Source organism: Leguminivora glycinivorella, chromosome 7 (genome assembly GCF_023078275.1).
Source record: "Leguminivora glycinivorella isolate SPB_JAAS2020 chromosome 7, LegGlyc_1.1, whole genome shotgun sequence".
Classification (NCBI taxonomy): Eukaryota; Metazoa; Arthropoda; class Insecta; order Lepidoptera; family Tortricidae; genus Leguminivora; species Leguminivora glycinivorella.
Genome location: NC_062977.1, coordinates 18,142,325 through 18,163,772, shown reverse-complemented (window position 1 = coordinate 18,163,772; position 21,448 = coordinate 18,142,325). Strand labels below are relative to the sequence as shown.

The 21,448-nt window shown below is 36.0% G+C and overlaps 1 protein-coding gene and 1 non-coding gene across 3 annotated transcripts; one reads left to right on the top strand and one right to left on the bottom strand.

Moving 5' to 3' along the window:
• The first annotated feature begins 11,174 nt into the window (after positions 1-11,174).
• On the top strand, positions 11,175-17,535 carry LOC125228135 (troponin C, isoallergen Bla g 6.0101-like). Of its 2 annotated transcripts, XM_048132592.1 has the most exons (6): positions 11,175-11,237; positions 11,559-11,586; positions 13,172-13,315; positions 14,614-14,742; positions 16,369-16,500; positions 17,215-17,535. In XM_048132592.1, the coding sequence occupies exons 1-6, from the start codon at positions 11,235-11,237 to the stop codon at positions 17,241-17,243; spliced, it is 465 nt and encodes a 154-aa protein (XP_047988549.1). In that variant the 5' UTR covers positions 11,175-11,234; the 3' UTR covers positions 17,244-17,535. The 2 variants fall into 2 exon arrangements, with proteins under 2 accessions (XP_047988549.1, XP_047988548.1); XM_048132591.1 differs by lacking the exon at positions 11,175-11,237 and having other exon boundaries at positions 11,553-11,586.
• On the bottom strand, positions 13,825-13,896 carry Trnah-gug. The gene has a single exon. It is a non-coding gene; the product is annotated as a tRNA-His (tRNA).
• Positions 17,536-21,448: the final 3,913 nt, after the last annotated feature.

Below are 21,448 nucleotides of genomic sequence, written 5' to 3'. Positions count from 1 at the left end.
CTAATCCTATTTCAAGAAGTAAAAATGGGTTATACGAGTATAACCTGAAGATTATTTAGGCAAACTAAGTTAGAGTCCAAAATCTCGTCAACATGGCGATCTTTAGGGAAATAATATTATACCATATTAATATTAGTTAATTATTCAACCGTGTGGTAATTGGCCCCTTTCTTTTTTCAAAGTTGTCTTTTTCTTTGGATTTGGAAATTTTTATGTGGTTTCCACTCAGAATCGCGAGCTCTTTCAATCCTAATAGGAGAAAAAAGTGTCTTAAGGTTTTTTCCCATTCCGTTACCACTTTTTCATACATTTTGGTAACGGAATGGAAAGTTTCAAAAATGTATGGAAAGCTTGGAACATTTTTTTCTCCTATAAGGATCGAATGAACTCGCGATTCGGAGTATGAATCGTGTAAAAAAATACCCATGTTACAAAAAAGCTGTGGACAACTTTGAAAAAATGGCCCAATTATTAATTATCTCAATAAAGTTGTAATTTACGTAGCAAAATGCTGCAATATTATAAATAATGTTGGTCGCCGCGGTCGACAGCTAATCGCCTTAGTACGCAAATAACGACATCGTTTATAACAGTCAACCACATTTTACACCGCGAAAGAGAGATAATAATTATGTATGTGTTGACTGTTCATACTGTATATTATTATTATTATTTAGAGTAAAAGGAAAGAGGTCGTCTCTTCTTCGTACAAAGGTAATTATTTTGTAATATGGTTATTTTTTACGCGATTCATACTCAGAATCGCAAGGTCTTTCGATCCTGATGGGAGAAAAAAATGTCCCAAGATTTCCATACATTTTTTAAATTTTCCATTCCGTTACCGCCATACAAAATGTATGAAAAAATGGTAACGGAATGGGAAAAAAAACTTGGGACACTTTTTTCTCCTATTAGGTTGAAAGTGCTCGCGATTCTGAGTGGAAACCACATCAAAATTTCCAAATAAAAAATAAGTGGGAGGGGGAGGGGGGGGGGGCATAATAAGAATATCAAGGAGGAACGCGAAGGCCGCACCTTCATACTGTTCATACAGTTAATTTTTCTCATCAATCATAATGGAAAATATTTTGACACAATCCGATAGAAGTCGTAATCCTAGCTATGCTCCTACGATCGGTTTCTTTTTGATTTTTTAACAACCTGTTATGATCAAAATTAGCAGGTGAAAGACCGTTTTTATACAAATTCTAAATTGGCCCTAGATTGATCTAGGTATGAAGAAACCAGAAAAAAAGTAATAGGTAGGTACATTAAAAATAAAAATAATTTTAGGTTTTACGCGTGTACTTGTGAAAACAACATACTACTAGAAGTAACTGTCTCAGTTATAAACTAAAAGTTGTTAAGAGACAACGGCATTTCAAACGTTGTAGTAAATGTCAGTCCGATTCTAACATTACGATACGTCAAATATTAGTTATAATCGGATATCAGTGTCAAAAATATTTTTTCTCCAAACAAATAGGCCAATTTGGCTGGTGACATATCCGATCCATATCGTAAATGGAGCTAATATTTAGCGTGTTTTATAGTTTGAATCGCGTCGCGTGGAGCTGAAGTTGTTTGCTTCTGCTGAAGCAATTATAACAAGTTTCCAAATGGACTATAAATATTACTGCGTGTCTGTTGGCTGGCGGCAGCCGCCGTACGTTACAGTAGAAGTATTGTCAAATGAATATTATTGAAATAAATACGTACAAATGTAACATTTAAGACGCTACGGAAGCGAAAATGCTAAAATGGAAAAGAGTCCCTTTCAATTTGAGAATTTCAGTTAAATATACTAGTGTTATTAACTAGATTTATCGAAAAAAAAAATGTCCAATAAGAACAACTCAGTTAAAAGATATTGCGAAAAAATCGAGGTTCCGCTCTCGACTGTTTCCTCCTTCAAAACTTTTTTAAAGGAAACGAAATTTAAGAATCTGAATAAGAATGAAATAATCTGCGTCGGACCGTTTTTTTTGGCTAATTGTTACCGATCTTGAGTATCACACCTTTTTTGAGCCATATTGAAAAAGGCCGTTTTTAGAAACTTTTGATTGGCTCTAGCGTCTTTTAAAATAAAAATAGCAAAAAAATCAAAACGGTCCGACACAGATAACAATAATAATAATCTGTGTTAAAAAAATCATTGCTCTATCTTCAAAAACCAGGGAGGAAATAGGCGAGAGCGTTTGTATGGAGAATTGACCTGTATCGTATCGTCTTAACTGAGAACCTTTATATTAACTAGTAGTACAGCTGGATAAGTCAAGTGATTGACAATCGTTCACACTCCATGGGTGTGACACACAATTGTATATCTAACTAGCTTTTGCTCGCGGCTTCGCCCGCGTACTAAAGTCTAACTTTGGACTCCCATTTCACCCTTTTAAGAGGTGAATTTTAAAAGATCCTTTCCTAGTGCTCCTATCTACACCATAAAAGGAACCTACATACCAAATTTGAAATCTTTAGGACCAGCGCTTTCGGGTGTACGTTGGTATGTCAGTCAGTCAGTCAGTCAGTCAGTCAGTCAGTCAGTCAGTCAGTCAGTCAGTCAGTCAGTCAGTCAGTCAGTCAGTCAGTCAGTCAGAGTTTCTTCTTTTATACATATATTTAGAAATTACTTAATGTCCAGAGATATGTGCATATTTAACTATCTGTCTTCACGGAGTTCTATAGTTATAGGTATACCCAGGTCTTAGGTATTACTAAGACTAGGTACTTAGAAAATCAACCAAAATATTGTTTATAGAAGAAAATGTTCATTTTTGGTAATTCATCAAAATTAACTAAGTAGACAGGGCGCTCATCCACACACCTTGCAACCTAAATGGTCGCGCACCGTGCGGTTTCAGAGGAATATCCTCCCACGAACGCTCCGGCTGTGGAATGAACTCCCTGTCGAGGTATTCCCGATGAACTACAGTATGGGGTTCTTCAAAAAAGGAGTGTACAAGTTTCTAATGGGTCGGCAACGCGCACGTGACACCCCTTGAGCGTCCATAGGTTACGGTGACCGCTTTCCATCAGGCGGGCCGTATACCTGTTTGCCACCGACGTGGTATAAAAAAAAAGTAATATAAGCCACTTATAACCAGTTGTGCCCCATAACCAGCGTTGATCCAAGCTATGACGTTACTGGGTGGCTAGCCGAATGGCACAATCGCTCACGAAACGCTCACGAAACGAAGCGCTAGTAGATATCTATCTCTATCGCGCTTGCGTATTGGCGCGACAGAGCCAGCGGCGTATCGCTTTCGTAGCGTCGGTGTCATTTCTGCGCCGCGAAACGAAATCGAAACGCCGCGCCGCTGAAAGGTAGGCTGGTTCTGTCGCGCCAATACGCAAGAGCGATAGAGATAGATAGCTACGAAAGAGATATTATCGTGGGCGTTTGTGCATTCGGCTACGCACACTGATCGAATTATACAATATCTACTTACGTAATTAATTACGTAAATAATGATTCATTCACTAAACTATGTATAAGTTTATTTCCAGTAACTGTCCACTTTACCTTCAGTAATGCGTATTGATTAAATACGACTCATTTCAACAGTTCTCAAAAAGTTAGTAGGTACATAGCCACGTCAGCAAATTTTAATTGATCCTATTTTTTACCAACATTTAGTAATATAAGTCGACTTTCGTACGATATATACAGGATAAGTGTTATAATTAAGAAAATATAGATACTAAAGAACCTTAATGACGAAATAAAACTTCCTAAAATTTCAATTCATCCAAAAAATCTTGGTAACAAAATAGGAATTAATAAAAACGAATTTAACTTTTTCCTTAATTTTTGTACAAACTTTATGATAACTGCTGATTTATGCGCTCAATCGTATTCTAGGCGCAATTTAATAATAACAGCTTTAATTATACATCTGGAGCTAAAAATATATAAGATTCTAAAAAAGGATTCACAGCTGATTGCCATCTTCACCCCTATTTCCTAATCTACAAATGCGTCGGTTAAAATTAGTACACATCATTAAGCAGGTATAGCATTGATGAATAATGATTAATGATCAATCAATGATTTATTAATGATACTTCCGATACACCCTTGTCTTTCATGTGTAATTGTGACATTTGTGACGTAGAAAATAAATGAACCTCAACCTCAAACGTCATATAATTAGGTTCTTTTTTGAATAAAACCAGCCCGTAAGCTACTTGTCATCACTACATTTTTCTACCTGTAATTCCAAGCGTACTTCTATGAAAGTACCCGATTACTTCTAAAAGATAAAAAAGCCTATAGTCTCTACTATGTAGCACTGTTATCTCACGCAAAGCGTCATTTATAAGGTCTATTTTTACTTGAAGTAATTGATATCTATATTTCTTTATTCTTCTAAGGCGCGGTCGCTTTTAACACCGAAACTGAAGTCGGCAGATGCAAACATGTCTCATTTCAGACCGTATTGACACGTGTTAGATTATCAATTGGATTGAAGTAATCTATAGATTTAGTGCTAGCCGTTTGAGGGGTTGATGAGTGGCTGGCGACACGAATAGCGGCACTAAATTTGTCGTTGATAGCAATTAATGCACTTGGAAGTGTTGAGATTCCACACGAGACGCAGGAGTACACAACCGTTTTGATCCTTTCATATTTTGTACTCGTAAAATACAGAAGCAATTGTTCTGTTTTTGAATTTAGCATTTAACTCTTTGTAACACAACGAAAAGTTCAAAATATATCTTGGAATATGTACAAAACCTAGTGCACGGGGAGCGAGTGCCTGGAAAATAAATTATTGTTCCTTTGATATCTATTAAAATAGATAAGGTTAGATAAATAAAAGATGAAGGTAATTTCTAATGCGTCTAGCTTTTTATCTAGGTTTAAGTATGTAATTTGTTTTTGTTCGACTTATGTAAGATAACTGGGTAATGGGATGTTGAATAAATATTTTTTCGCATAGGACTACGCTTAAAATTTAAGCAATTTACGAAAACGATAGATTCCTCGAAATAACGCTTTAACCATAAGTAGTAGGTAATAGACACGTAAATTATCTGTAAGTTACAGCGGGGCAAATCTCGACTGGACGCAAATGTAACTGGTCCATTTTTTCCATGTTTTACAATTTTTCATTATTAAATAGAGTGTCCACCGGTTATATATGGTAGGCGTGTTCAGTGGATACATGTAGAACTCAACATCATAATGTAATAATGGAAAAAATGGATTAGTTACCATTGCCCCCCAGTCGAGATTTGCCCCGCTGTACCTTAATACAAACTTTGTATTAGGAGTGGCGCAAATGCATTGTGGAGGGTCGCAAAATTTGCGACGAGTCATGGTTTGCTGCACTCGCTGATAAGAAACAGAAGCGACGCCAAGGGTGTTTCAGCGCCGATTTCCGCAAACTTCTCTTGTCAGTCCTGCGGTAGACTATGTCGGTCTCGCATCGGTCTAATAAGTCATCAGAAAAGGTGCTCCTCGAATATTACACCATAAATCGTCTGCAATAGACGTTAAGGCCCATGTATGTATTAGAAGTAAATAATTGTGTGTTAATTTAATAATTGTGTGTATAAATTATTCCTACTACTTATAGTAGGGGATCCGTACTAAGCTCGATTTTCACTGACGTGTTAACCAGGTGAAAATAATATTTTATAAAATAGAATAAGTTTCTGAACATGTCTTACTATGGCAACCTCAATAAAAATGGTCAAGAATATTTTTTTTTAATTTTTGAAAAATTAATATTTTTAACTAATTTCGCCGACGTGTTTACCAAATGAAACAAACTCCAGTAGAAAGTGTACTCTATACACATTATGCAGCACCTCAGTTGCCTACCTTTTTTTGGTCCCTAAGACCTGGTAGCCGCTGTCAAACAGGTAAGTTGATGGTAGTAGTTGCACCCTTTTGTTAACCAATCCGGGCTAATCTTAAAATGAGGCCAACTTAATTACAAATAAAGTAGTATAAGGTTGCCTGAGAAAAATTGGTCATTAATCCTAGTTGCCAGGCTTTTAAGTTGAAAAATTCGGAGCGAGCAAAAGTCAAGACAGAGAGAGGTCGGTACTCATCGTGATAGATACGAACAACTAACATGGAAACCAAGCTAAAATAAGCTTGGTGAAATGTATCTTACAATACAACACACAATCAATTTTAGTTAAGAGCTAATGACACAAAATTCTTTTTTGGAAAGGAGTCCATTTGACATAAAAAGTCCATACTATTGCTAAGATAGTTGATATTTACATAGATTTGCCATCCTTTTCGAACTACTTGTAAGTGCGATTGGGACGCACCGATGCGATAAAGATTATAAATCCAACTAGGGACACTTGCACCAACGAAAATAGAGGGTGAACCCGAGGATCAACCCACCATTTTATTATGGACTTTGACAGATGACAGCCCACTAACCCTGAGTTAAGTGGTTGGTGCAAGTGGACCCAACGCCGGTGTGTTACGCCCGCAAGTTCCAGGAATTGACTATTCGTGTTTCTATGTAATTCAACGTGCACTCTCTCACAATTTAGTCGGTGTGTGGTATCCTTTTCTATCACGATGAGTAAGTACGCGCAACTTCTCTTTGTGTTGGATTTTTGCTCGCTCCGAATTTTTCAACTTAAAAGCCTGGCAACTAGGATTTATGACCAACTTTTCTCAGGCAACCTTATACTACTTTATTTGTTATTAAGTTGGCCTCATTTTAAGACTAGCCCGGATTGGCTAACAAAAGGGTGCAACTACTACCATCAACTTACCTGTTTGACAGCGGCTGCCAGGTCTTAGGGACCAAAAAAAGGTAGGCAACTGAAGTGCTGCATAATGTGTATAGAGTACACTTTCTACTGGAGTTTGTTTCATTTGGTAAACACGTCGGCGAAATTAGTAAAAAATATTTATTTTTCAAAGATTTTTAAAAAATAATCTTGACCATTTTTATTGCGGTCGCCATAGTAAGACATGTTTAGAAACTTATTTTATTTAATAAAATATTATTTTCATCTGGTTAACACGTCGGTGAAAATCGAGGTTAAGTACGGATCTTAGACTATTACTACTTATTCATGAAAAGAAAATCCCAGGAAATTGTCCGCGTCACATGTTAATTGTCGGAAGGCGTTATACTCGCCCGTTTCCTATAGACGGGGCGAGAGTAATACGTGTATACACCCATGTTTCCGAGAGACCGCTCGGGAAGCTACCCATTTGTTGCAGGCCTTTCAGTTTTACACTTGTATCGCTTAACTTCAAACCTGGGTAAATCCATTCTGCATTAAGGTTGAATATGTATATTGGAGGAGCGGAATTTATAGATCCAGATAAGTATATGTTCATTATTATAATGTAGGTATATGCTACTTATGGACCCAGGGACTCAGGAAATTGACCGTGACACATGTCAACAGTCGGAAGGCATTATAGTGGCTGTGTGTGTGTGAGTGGTTCATGAAAATGTTTGAAGCGAAAGTGGTTTGTCAGGATCGTAGTAAATGGAAATCCGTGATCTCTGCCTACCCCTCTGGGAAACAAGCGTGATTGTATGTATGTTTCCTATGGACGGAGCAACCGCCCAAGTAACAATTTCTGGTCCTATAGTGGTCGAGAGCACCAAATTAAATCACATTAAATAGTCCTATAAATAGTCTATATTGGTACTGTAGAGCCGATTTGGCGCAATTATGCAGCCATTTAGTGATATAATAGGGCTATAGCAGTATCATCCGTGACGTTTAAGGTCTATAATGGTGATGTGATGATGACTATTGTGCTAATTTGTTGACATAGAGGACACAGTAACGCTATTATAGTATCAATTTATGCTATAGTAGCATTTGAGATTCCGTTATACAGGTTTTTTGTTCTGTAATAGCAGTTGCCGTCCCTTTTAATGCGAATGAATGAAATTTCTAAAATAATTTAATGTGTGTAATATTTAACAAAAACTGTTCTAAACGAGGAACTTTATGAAAAGTGGCGTGTGAACTTGTGAAGTTTAGTGTCAATCAAAATAATTTGGATTTCGTATAATTCCATCATTACTGCAAAAAGGTATGCGATGGAAATTTTACCGTTAAAAGAATATTAGTTTAATGGAGTATTTTAAGTGCGCCCTCGATTTATACCTGTTTTGAATAAAATAAATAAATATAATTTAATACAATAAAATTATTGGCACCATAGTTTCTACTATGGATCCAAGAAGTAAAACATACGCTTTTATAGTTCGACTATGTCACTTATCATACGCATTCACTGCCATAAGCCCGCCATTGTGGATTCAATTAGGGTTGCATGAGACTTTAACTATGATCCAGTTTAACTTATAAGTTCTTTATATAGAAAACAATACTTGTTTTCAATGTTTTACTATAGAAAGATCTTCTAAACAGTTTTTTTTATAAAACATATAGTAAACTCAGCTATAACGTTATTGTGTTTTAAAAGAGATACCGAAACCATTATTCCACAGTTCTGTGATATAAAAGAGTAATTGTGACGTATACGGCGATGAGATATAAAAGGCATTAGAAAACGACTATTAACGCTTTTCAAAGCTATATAAACGTATCCTGAAAACTTCATTATACAGCAAAATAGCTCTATAATGGTATTCATATCACTACTACAGTGTTAAATACTGTAGCAGTGTTTTCCAAAGCCACTATATCCCAAAATAGTGGTATAGTTAGGTTTTAATTTCTGTTAAAATACGACTACTAAAAATACTATAAGCGGCTTGTTGGGAACCTTAATAGCGCAAATTGATAGCATAACAGTGATTCCTAACACTATTATACAATAATATTGTTCTTTAGTAGGTTATTTGATCCTGTTATAGACCAGGCCTATAGCGGCTGTATAAAATGGTGATATAAACGTTTACATCACTTCCTAATAGCACCTTTTAGCTGTATAACACAACAACTATAGCGGCTTGTCGGGAACCTTAATAGCGTAAATTGATTGCATAACAGTCATTTCTAACACCATTATATAATAATATTGTTCTATAGTAGTCATATTTGATCCTGTTATACACCAGGCCTATAGCGGCTCTATAAAATGGTGATATAAACGTTTACATCACTTCCTAATAACACCTTTTAGCTGTATAACGCAACAACTATAGCGGCTTGTCGGGAACCTTAATAGCGCAAATCGATTGCATAACAGTGATTTATAACACCATTATATAATAATATTGTTCTATAGTAGTCATATTTGATCCTGTTATAGACCAGGCCTATAGCGGCTCTATAAAATGGTGATATAAACGTTTACATCACTTCCTAATAACACCTTTTAGCTGTATAACGCAACAACTATAGCGGCTTGTCGGGAACCTTAATAGCGCAAATTGATTGCATAGCAGTGATTCCTAACACTATTATACAATAATATAGATCTATAGTAGTCATATTTGATCCTGTTATAGACCAGGCCTATAGCGGCTCTATAAAATGGTGATATAAACGTTTACATCACTTCCTAATAACACCTTTTAGCGGTATAAGCTTATAGAGCTAAAAGGTGTTACTGGAGGCTTTTATACGACAAGCGGTCACGCCGAAAACCTTTATACGACATCTATAGTAGCTTTTGGCGTCGAAAACCAAAATTATAGCACTAAAATGTTACTTGGGCGGCACGAGTAATATAATCTATGTTTCCGAGCGGGAAACAACCCATCTGTTGCGCAGGACTTTCAGTTTTATATGGTTATTGGCGAAGCGGCATTTATAGATCCATTTAAGTAAGTATGTATTACTATAATGTAGGTACTGATGTTCCTTATTCGAGCCTGAGATACAGAAAATCACCCGTGTCACATGTCAATAGTCGGAAGGCATTATAGTCGCTGTTTCCTATGGACGGGGCGGGCGTCGAGAGTAACGTACTTCATGTTTCCGAGCGGGAAATAAACCATCTGTTGCACGGGTCTTTCAGTTTTATAGGCTTATTGGCGGCGAAAAATTTATAGATTTAGTAGGTAAGTAATCAGTATGTATTGATATAATGTAGGTATTGATGATATCGGTAAAAACACAGGAAAATGTTCGGAAGGCGTTATAGTCGCCGTTTCCTATAGTCGGAACTATCGTTAAGTGTATATACCTACTCCATGGTCCCGAGAGTACGTACGCGCGGGAAGCAAACCATCTGTTGCGCAGGCCTTCCAGTTTTATTATAGGATATCATTTTGGCGGAGTGGAATTTTATTGTTTATAAAAATAAAACTTGGTATGAAATACAAAAGTGCTATATTTTTAGTACCTCCAATGCAATTTTGAAAAGGCTTGGAAATATTTATTTTCATAGGTAATTGATTGATTGATTGATTGCAATTTTGAAAAGGCTTGGAAATGTTTATCTTGATAGGTAACAAAATACGCGCATGCATGTATGTTATTCGTATTTGCGGGGCATTTTTATAATAAACAATCAAGTACCTATACAAAACTAGTTGCAATATATATTATTGCACCTCATGCACTACGATGTATTTCATTTTTGCAACGCTTGTATATCTCCTAACAACAACTCGAGACAAACAGTCAGTGTTAATTAATTTTATTATTTCCATAATTAGTGTTACTGCAGCTCAATTTGGTTCAGTTAGCTGATCCAAAACGCGATACGACAACAGAAGTCTCCATTTGGAAGCCAGTATAGATTATTAAATCCTTACCTGGGAGTCCTAGGACATCAGCCGCATCCATCTAGTTTCCACAATAACTTCCATCTATGTAGCCTTTTGTTCCATTTTTTATTCCGGTGATTGCACTATTACTGCAACAAAATATTTATATTGAAGCTACGTAAACAAAGTTACAATGAAACGTTCAATGTTTGCATTACACTTAACCTCATACCGTCATCCCGGCAGTTAAAGTTACATTTCAACAGAATAATTGGGTTAAAACGTAAGTACAATTAATTTCAGTGCATTCGAACAGTATTTATGCCAGAGAATGCTTACGAAAATATGGAAAGTTTCATTAAAGTATGTTGCACATACAAGTATACATACATCCGATTATTGTAACAGAAAAAAAGACAACAGACAGAAAGCAAGTTTAAGTGCAATCCAAAACAGTTCAGTACCCCTGACATATTCCGCCCAAACAGAATACGTCGATTGCATGATATATACCCCTATCAAAAGACAGGATCAATTTGATTGTCAGTACCTGCTTGAGTTAGTCAACGTATACACTTCTATACCTCAAAAAAAATGGTGCGTTTGTTTAGTAACAAGTGTTTAGTGATCAAAAAAGCTTTGGAAAACGTCCGACATTTTGAAATCATAAACATTCCTAATTTTATTCAGTACCAACTTATGAGTTATAATTTTTCATACCTATTACTTACATTGTTTAGAAGAGTCGCTATATTAAACGAGGATATAGATAAAAAACAGGAGTCTGTGTTGAACGGACTTGGCTAAAATTTTTAAAGTGACGAGCGGTTTTTCCGCGGCTTGGTGACAGTTTACTAAAAAATGTGCAGTATTTTTTTATTAATTTTGTTCTTTCCTTCTTCTATGTGCTGGATGCAGGAAGAACTTGACAAAAACCAGCTGACCCGTAAGTAAATTGCCTTTGATTTATCATCTTGAAATATTTTCAAATGTCTGAGGATTTGAGTATTCCTTTTGATTCAGTCCAATGTTGAGTGGAGTCGGTATAAATTTTGCTTTTATTTGCATTAGAAGAATAACATTTCAGAAGGAGATATCCTTATTTCATTTCATTTTATTTATTTCTCACATAATTATAAATTAACAGTGTTGCACCAAAACGCTTACACGGTATATACCTACAGTAAAAGACTAAGGACTAAACAATTATAAAATAACGTACAAGAGATATACAATTATACATTTAAAAAATAACCAAACTAAAAAATGTCAATAAACTTATCAAAAATCATAATATATGGTTAAAGTTACGGATTAGTCTCGTTTCAGAAGCTACCGTTCTCTTAAACAAAAATAATTATTTATATAATGATTTAAGTACATCTATATTTCCGAGGAATTACATAAAAATATTAAGAATATTCCTTTCGTTTCGCGTACGACTGCCAGAGTAAGTAATACTCAGGAATGTGTTTAAAATTTTTGATCACTTAATAACACATCAAATAACATCTGCCTCAATCATACTATTGCCTTCACGCCTCTAAACACTAACTTTTGCCTCGTAACAGTTAATTGAGACGTTTCAAACTCTCACAGAGGCATAGAACGACTTCCGGCAACTATTTGGAAGAGAAACAATATAATGGAGGCAAACTTGGATGTTTTAATGACACTTAAGAAGTCTGCAAAGTGTCCATTGGCAGAGCTCGAGATAATTATAATTGTCTTGCTCTGGGTAAAGTTTATTTAACGGTGTGAAAGATAGACCATTTTCTAAATCAATATTTTTATTTTACCCACTTCCAGTAAGAATAGGCTGTGACGGACGGACAGACGCACGATTAATTCTATAAGGGTTAGTGCGTTTTCACATTATCCGATCCGATATCGGATGTCGAACCGATACCCCATACATTACAGGCGCCATCTTGGATTTTCTCCATTGAAATCCTACCGACATCCGATATCGGATCGGATAATGTGAAAACGGCCTTACCTACATTATTTTTCCCTGTACGGAACCCTAAATAATTTTAGTAAACAATCCGTCACCAAGATAAATAGACATAAATGAGTAGGCGTAAAATAACATTTTGTAAAACGTTCTCGAGCAAAAGGTACTCTTTATTGTTTCATCAAATTAAGGCGCTCTTAAGGTTATTAGTATTTTTACATAGAGCAAATTTCATGTTTGGGATATGCGACAATGTGGAACCTTTTACTGTAGAAAGTCACAGTTGTATATACTGTACCTAAAATTAAATAAAAAGAAACACCCGTTTGGAATCAACTGTAAAAAGACTGCTACAACATACATAGGGTAGTAATAAAATTACACAAAATGGCATTTTGAATTATGCCACCATACATTTTTACTACACTAATTATTATCATGAAATTGTATGACTCTATCTCGTCATTTCATGTTTATATCAATCATACTTTTAATTCAGTAGTATGTAATGTAATATATGTATAGTTCTGGTGCTTTCGCTTTAAGTAATTATGATTTATATTATTTTTCACAGTTCTGAAGAATGCCTTCGACGCATTCGACCACGAGAAGAAAGGAGTCATCAGCACAGACATGATTGGCACCATCCTGGAGATGTTAGGGCATGAGATAGATGACGACTCCTTGAAAGAAATCATAGCTGAAGTTGACGAGGACGGTAAGTTGTCATAGAAGTTCCGCAATTAATAGCTAGATGGCGTTGGTAGCCGAGAACCGATGTACGTATGCACGTGGTTCTCTGTTATCAGCATAGATGGCGCTGTTATCAAAATTATTATATTACAAATGAAGATATATAGATTTTAGAATATTATTATTGTAATATTTCATATATATTTATAATCAAACTTATGATTAGTTATTGCCTATTACAAGGTGCAGAATAATATGAATTGTTTTAGTTTATAAATGTAATGTAAAAGAAACATTGTATTTAAATTTACAAAATATTACGATATTTTTACTTGAAAGAAATAGCATAAGTAAATAAATTCATTTTAATAATCCAAAAAAATTGTATAATACTTGTACGCGTATAATACTTGAACGGTACTTTTTTTTCAGTATTGTGAAAAATTTACGAAAATAAAAAAATCCAAACAAAAAAAAAACTAAACCATAAATAAAATAAAAAAATACACCTCTCCGTGACAATGCTACTTGCATTGCCGTGACCAGGATTCGAACCTGGGTTACTACGGCCACAACGTAGGGTCCTAACCACTAGACGATCACGGCTATCGAGGCTTGGTGAAGGCGGACGAATTTAACAATCTTGTTCTGTTTGTACCTGAAACAGGTAAATCTTACACACTAAAAAAGAAGTACGCTGTTTCAGACGTGTTAAAATTAGAGACTTATTTAGTTCTTGGTGGATTTTGACGCGAATAATTTTTTTAGGATTTGTTCAAATTTATTCTGTTTTTGGATTCTGGAGTTCTTAGTTCACATTATTTATCAAATACCTACTTTATATAATTAAATAAATTAAATAATCCGTACATTTTTGATTAAATGTTATAATAATTATTGTTAAAATGTGCGCGATTATGAAGTTAAAATCGTTTATTTATTTAATTGCCAGTCCTATCGGGCTAGTATATTTAAGTGGTTAGTTTAGTTTAGTTTTCAGTTACTAGATTAACATGATTTATGTAATACTTATATTTTTTTAAATGTAAATAAAAAATTTGAGAGTGCGTGAGGAGAATCGGGTTCTGTATGAAGTACAGTGAGCTGCTAAATTGTATGGAGACAGTATAAATGATTAATTCATTAAGATAAAGGCAGGCAGGCATCTTCTGGGTGAGCTCACTCCATCGTCTGTGCTTTTGGCTAGTCTGTGGCCAAGAGTAAGCCCATTTATATATATTTTTTTAAATTCGCCATGCACTTTTACAGTTCACTGTACATTACATAATCAGAAATTTAACGGTAACAATATTCTGTGCGTAGGTTCTGGAGAGTTGGAATTCAACGAATTCTGTAAGCTGGCAGCGCAGTTCCTTACAGAAGAAGATGAGCCGGACAGTGAAGCCATGACAGCCGAGCTCAGAGAGGCCTTCAGATTATATGACAAAGAAGGTATTGGTGATGATAATGATGATGTGACCCTGTTATCAATCACTAGGGGCATAGGGCTCTTAGAAAAATCTTCCACTTTTCACGATCCTGGGCGACTTCTTCAAATCCTTCCAGCCTAGTCCACTTGCGCCAGACTCTTCTCTACTCAAGGTATTAGTCCTTTAAGTCCTATAATTTCTACAGATTTTCAATGAGTTCTTCAAGCTGTCAGCGTAAATCTACCCATAAGAAGTTAGCTGGATCCTTGCTTGACAGCAGAGCTCAGAGATGCCTTCAGATTATACGACAAAGAAGGTACAGTCGAGTTCATAAATATGTGTACATTTCTTCACCTTAACTTGTTGTAATAAGATAAAAAATATACACATATTTATGAACTCGACTGTACAAGTAAAATTGTCCAGGCCCCGTAGCCGAATGGCATTTCTACGACGCGAAACGCCACCGAAACGCTGCAGAAATGTAGTCTGGCTCTGTCGCGCCAACACGCAAGAGCGATAGAGATAGATAGCTACGAAAGAGATATCATCGTGAGCGTTTCGTGAGCGTTTGTGCATTCGGCTACGCACACTGTTATACCCAAAACGATGACGCGCTGCACAATTGCACATAACTGGCATACAGCTTAGTGAAAATAACCATAAAAGTTTCTTTATAGAACATAGGTACATTCAACCAATTGAAACCCTAGGCAACTGTAGAACTATGTCATAGTGATGTTATAAATCAGATTGTAAAAAATCTCTTACTGCTTGTCATTTTGAAATTGTAGAGTTTTTTTTTAATAATAAATGGGCTTACTCTTGGCCACAGACTAGCCAAAGAAAGACGTGGCCTACGATGGAGTGAGCTCGCCCAGAAGATGCCTTTTCACTCTTGATTTGAAGGTTGCCGGGTTATATGAGCTCGGAAATATAGCCGCCGGCAAGGAATTCCACTCCTTGGCAGTGCGCATAGATAAGAAAAGAAGAAGCAAAGCGCTTCGTGCGGATTCGAGTGGTCTAGGGTTCCGATTGGTTGACTGTTACCTAAACATAAAAATATCACTAAAAATCATTAAATAAATGTAAACTAGGTAAGTTCTTTGAGATTGCGCTATACACGGTGAAATAAAAAGGACCGTTCAAACTTTACATAGTGACTTTTGAGGTCATAATGACTAAGTTTTATTATGGGACCAATGCTGAAATCGCAAAAAAAAAAAATTTGGCTGTTTCATACATTTCCACTGACAATCATGATACCGCTCATTTCTATGGGACAAACTTTGTTTAAACTAACACGATCTTCACTCATATTATTAAATTAAAACGGGACTTAATCGCGTAAAACTTACGTTTATATTTAACCCGACGTTTCGGACATGACATTACGTCCGTGGTCACGGGTAGACACCCGGGTCCCGGGTCATGTCCGAAACGTCGGGTTAAATATAAACGTAAGGTTTACGCGATTAAGTCCCGTTTTAATTTAATAATATAAACACATTTGTTTTTGCGATTTCATCATTGGTCCCATAATAAAAGTTGTTCTTTATGATCTTAAAATTCACTATGCAAAGTTTGAACGGTAATTTTTATTTTACCCTGTATCTACCTACTGAAATTAGTGTTTTATTGATACCAGGTAACGGCTACATCACAACAGACGTGCTGCGTGAGATCTTCATGGAACTGGACAGCTCAATCCCGAAGGATGACCTGGACGCCATGATTGAGGACATTGACTCTGACGGCTCGGGCACTGTGGATTTTGAAGGTAGATCCAATCCCCTAAGTCTGTAGATTATTTCAACAGAGTGATATTGACACTTGACACTGTCAATTTTGAGCCTATTTCTGGGTTATAAGTAAAATTGTTACTCAGCGTCAATATCTTCTTGTTGAACAGGCAATGAACGGCGAAGTTTCACTGTCGGGCGACTATTGTCCCTGAGTTTTGAATGATTCACGGTTATTTTTATTAGACTTATATTGACCGGGATATAGACCGTGATTACCTTTTTGATTTTTGTCGAGCTCCCGATATTCCAAACACGCGTCACGTAGTGACACTGTGAGTGTAGTGTGTTTGGACAGACCATCGAGTGTGAATGCGACCAGTGGTAACGCTGAAAGTGAACGCAGCCGACGCGCGCGAAGGAGGGTAGATCGCGCGCTGTCTATGCAACTTTAACATCCACCCGCCTTCGTCAGTTTTCCGTGATCATGATGCATGCAACTGCGTCGAAATATCGGGAGCTCGACAAAAATCAAAAAGGTAATCACGGTCTATAACCCGGTCAATATAAGTCTATTGTCCCTTTTTTGAAATAGCCCAGTGTTCCCTTAAAAAGTAAAGATTTAAATTTAGAACTACAACTGGTTCAAAGCAAGTTCCAAATAAAACACTGCATAAATCATTTTGGTTCTTGGAAAATTAATTATATCAGTCGGTAATCAAGTTGTAAACGTTTTTTTTTTACTGTTTCAGAATTCCTTGAGGTCATGACTGGTGAATAAACCAACAGTCGAGTTTAGTTTTAAGTCTACTATAAGCCATTTACCTTTACAATTAATTATGAAAATTAGTTCTTATTATTTATCTATAAGGTAATGTTTATGCTTAAGCTAAGTAAAGTGATATTTAGATTAAGTTCCGACCAAGATTCATTTTGGATCGTCTGCAAACGTATCAGACAGAAACAGATTGAATTTTGATGAAAGCTATTAGTCCACTTTGTAAATATTATTCTAATAATGTACAAATACTGCCCGCAGGGAATATTTTTTAATAAATAATGAATTCCAAATATTAATTGTTTTTTATTTGTTTATTAACTGAAAAGGTCAGCAGCTGAGCACCCCGTATAGCTTAAAGTCAATTCGGATAAGTTTGTCATAAGGGTAATAAGTTTGGCCTATTTCAATTTAATGATCACTGTTTATCGAGAGTTCATAATATGTTTGCCACTAATCGTGAATCGTGAGTAGCAAAAGAATGAACTCGCAAAAATACACGTGACAAATAATAAAAAGGCCATGTGTGCGTAGCCGAGAATGCACAAACGCTCACGATAATATTTATTTCGTAGGTATCTATCTCTATCGCTCTTGCATATTGGCGCGACAGAGCCAGACTACATTTCTGCAGCGTTTCGGCGGCGATTCGCGTCGCAGAAACTCCCATTACACACTTACCGTATTGACCTTGAAAACAAAACAGCTCTACGTATTTTAATTAATCCTTTATCAATTACCAAAGACATATATAACTACAATATACAGATGAAGTCTAAGAAAAAAACGTACATACCTCAGTACCATACAGAAAAAGGTACGGCGGCCTAGATGGCATTACACCTTTGGCGCTAATATTAATATTTGACATTTTAACACATATCACCTAATTTGAACCTTTCATGAACCGAATAACGTAGCATTTCTTTTGTTTCATTGGTTTTGTAAGTGTAACAATCTATTTAAATTTTGACAATTTATATATAGAACAGGGTTCAAATTAAAAATAGGAAAACTAACTATGGTGGGCCTTACGAGGTTAATACTCGATCCTCTTTGCAATTACTTATAAATATCATTTTGGTTTAGGTGAGTTCAATTTGAAATTCGCCCTACAAACTCGACATTAATCGATAAGTCCCAACCAACATAAATTCTGAAATTCCCGCAATCTGATTGGAAGTGACTTTGAAATGTACGAGAATACTCTTAATAGTCTTAATAGAGGTCGTGTCATTCACGATGGCGAGCGAATTTGACAAGTGTAAACTTTAATCGTCTGACAATACGAAACATGGCAGGCGTCTTTGTGAATGGCAAGGTCTATTAGGCAAGTATCTTTACGTCAGGGGCGCGTAATCATGATACATCTTAATGAGGGTAAGTAATTTGATGAGTAGAAGGTCGGAAGGAAGAAATAAGTCCAAAGGCCAAAGGTATGTTATAATTGTATACCTACATATTTTATTTATTATTTTTTATTTATTAAAAAACATGTTTATGCCCAGGCCCCGTAGCCAATGGCACGAAACTTAGATAACAAAAACAAACGAGAGAAAGGTAGTCTGGCTGTCGCGCCAATACGCGAGACGATAGAGATAATTAATCAAGCGTTTCGTTCATAGAGAGCGTTGTAGATATATTCGGCTGTACCCTGTATACCTAACGAATAGGCTTAGGGCCCATTTAGACGGTACGAGAACTCGGATACGAGTTTTATTACATAATTACATTGCGGTATTTGATGGCTGTGCAAAATTGTATGTAACCTCAACAGCCCGCAATGTAACTAAAATCGTATGCGAGTTCGCACGCAGTCTAAGAGCCCATTTAGACGGTACGAGAACTCGTATACGAGTTTTATTACATTGCGGTATTTGATGGCTGTGCAAAATTCTATGTAACCTCAACAGCCCGCAATGTAACTAAAATCGCATGCGAGTTCGCACGTCGTCTTTATAAATCAGGCCTTAATCAGGCCTTGCGTCACTAAGCGCAAAAAGTACACATAGTTTAAGTAATTTCATAAGGAAGAGGGAAAAGGGGAAAAAGGTAGACCATGGGCCCATTTCTCAAAACTGAAAGTTACAAGTTACAAACGGAAGTCTCTTCATATTTGACATTGACTGTGTGTGTTGTAGACCTAAGGCGAGTACCGAGGTGCAAAGGGCCTTCACAAGCTCGTGCCACGCCTTTCTATCTTCAGCGACCCTCGTGAATCGCTCCAGCTCAGCCGCTCGTAGCTCATTTTCGAAACTTCCATGAGTGAACACTGAACAGGGCACCCGTGACCACGGCCCTGACATTGACTACCGCTTGTAAATTGTAACTTGCATAGCTTCAAGAACTCAAAACTTAATGTTACACGTTAGGCCTAGGGCCCATTTCCCGAAGCTACATGTTACAATTTACAAGTGGTAGTCGATGTTTAATTATGACAAGTTGGAAAGAGACTTCCTTTCAGTTTTGAGAAATGTTCAGATTGTTCAGTTACATTTATACACTTAGGTACGCGAACAAAAATATCAGACAACGACTATGTTATTATTATAAATTAGACTAATAAGAAACTAAAAGCATGTTGAAATTTAATATTACTAGGTACTTTATCTTTAATATTATACACGAATATAATTTATAATCATTTCTGTGTGATGTTGACGTGTAAAAGTGCCTCCTATGCCTCATTTCTTGTTTTTATAAATATATTAATTTTAATTGTAGAAAATGGCCAAAATGAAAGGGGGGCAAACTGTAAATTTGAAGTTACTAGATCAAGTGGGGTATTGGAAAGAGCTCAAATTGAACGTAAATAAGTTATTTTTTATAATTTTTTTGTTGTGGAAAAAAAAAGAATTTTGAAGGAAAATGTAAAAAAAATACCGTTCCCCCCCCCTTATCTCCGAAGTTTACCAACGAAAAATTATGAAAATTTTAGTGAACATTGGTTTTATGCTATATATTACAGGAAAAATATAATCGTGTTTGTATTTTGAATACTTTTTTTTTAATTCACAAAAAACTTTTCAGATTTTTACTTTCAATTTACCCACCCTTGCGGATGTATATCGTACTTCATATTAATACGAGATGTTACGTAAACCATCTTCTGTCAAATAAAGTAAAAACTGTTTAAATCGGTTAACATTATAAAGAATTATCCCTGAAAAATCAGGTCGCGCAAATTAGTTAGCAAATTGACCGGGAGATGGCGCTATACACTATAATACTCATTAGTGCCTTTTACTAGGTAGTTTGAAAGAAAGTTTGTACGGAACCCTCGATGGGCGAGTCCAACTCGCACGTGGCCGGTTTTTTTTTTGTATTTGTATAATAATTAACGACCGTACCATAACGTTTCTTGAAAATTGCAGTGGGTAGGATAAGTTGCCAGTAACTGGCCAGCGTCCAATAACTAGCCACCCTAAAAAATAAATCGAAATCTGGCTCGCTGGATGTTTTGGTCAGCCGAAGCCACGTCCCGAAGACCGCGTGCACACTGATCGGTCGCAGTCGCGGTCGATCGACCGCGGACGTCCGCGTAGTATGTTCCTAGCTTAACTTGCACCAACGAAAATGGTTAACCCACCATTTTATATAGAATTTGATAGATTAGCCCACTTACTTTTACGCAGAGTTAATTTATATACATTTGTTGGGATGTGACCTTCTCGGAAAGGTTAAATTGTAAATAATTCCTAAGATTTTCCTGAAAATTTTGGATACCTACTGAACTTACTCCGGTGATACCTTAATCTTGAATGCTGATCATGCGTTTTATGTGATGCAAGACACGCTGGGCCCATTTTTTTTTACTTATTTATTTAATTCCTACCTTTGGATATAATTATTGAACTCGAAGGACTTTTCTTACCTTAAAATATGGTAATCTGAAAAGGTCAATGCAAAAACTTTCGCGTTCAAGTTCAGATAATATATTTATTCTGTTTATAGCAAAATGGCGACTTCCCTATCTAATTATTGTGGTTTTCTACCGATCAACTGTTTATTTATATCAAGCTGTAAAAAAATACTTCCGGAACCTTCTTAAGCATTATAATCTAAATGAGAGTCTTTTGTGCATATCAATTTGAAAATAGATTTTTATCTCAATCGTTGTACAATTAAAGTTTGATTCGGTTTGAAAAAATAAACGATCAATCATCATTATACCCCTGTACCCCGAAAACGATCTAAAACCAAAATGG

What these genes read in the sequence shown, in the direction of transcription:
- LOC125228135 (XM_048132591.1), top strand. Translation starts at nt 11,553, where the DNA reads ATGCAGGAAGAACTTGACAAAAACCAGCTGACCC. An exon ending in TGACAAAAACCAGCTGACCC is followed by an intron (nt 11,587 to 13,171) that starts GTAAGTAAATTG and finishes TATTTTTCACAG; the next exon opens with TTCTGAAGAATGCCTTCGAC. An exon ending in AGCTGAAGTTGACGAGGACG is followed by an intron (nt 13,316 to 14,613) that starts GTAAGTTGTCAT and finishes TTCTGTGCGTAG; the next exon opens with GTTCTGGAGAGTTGGAATTC.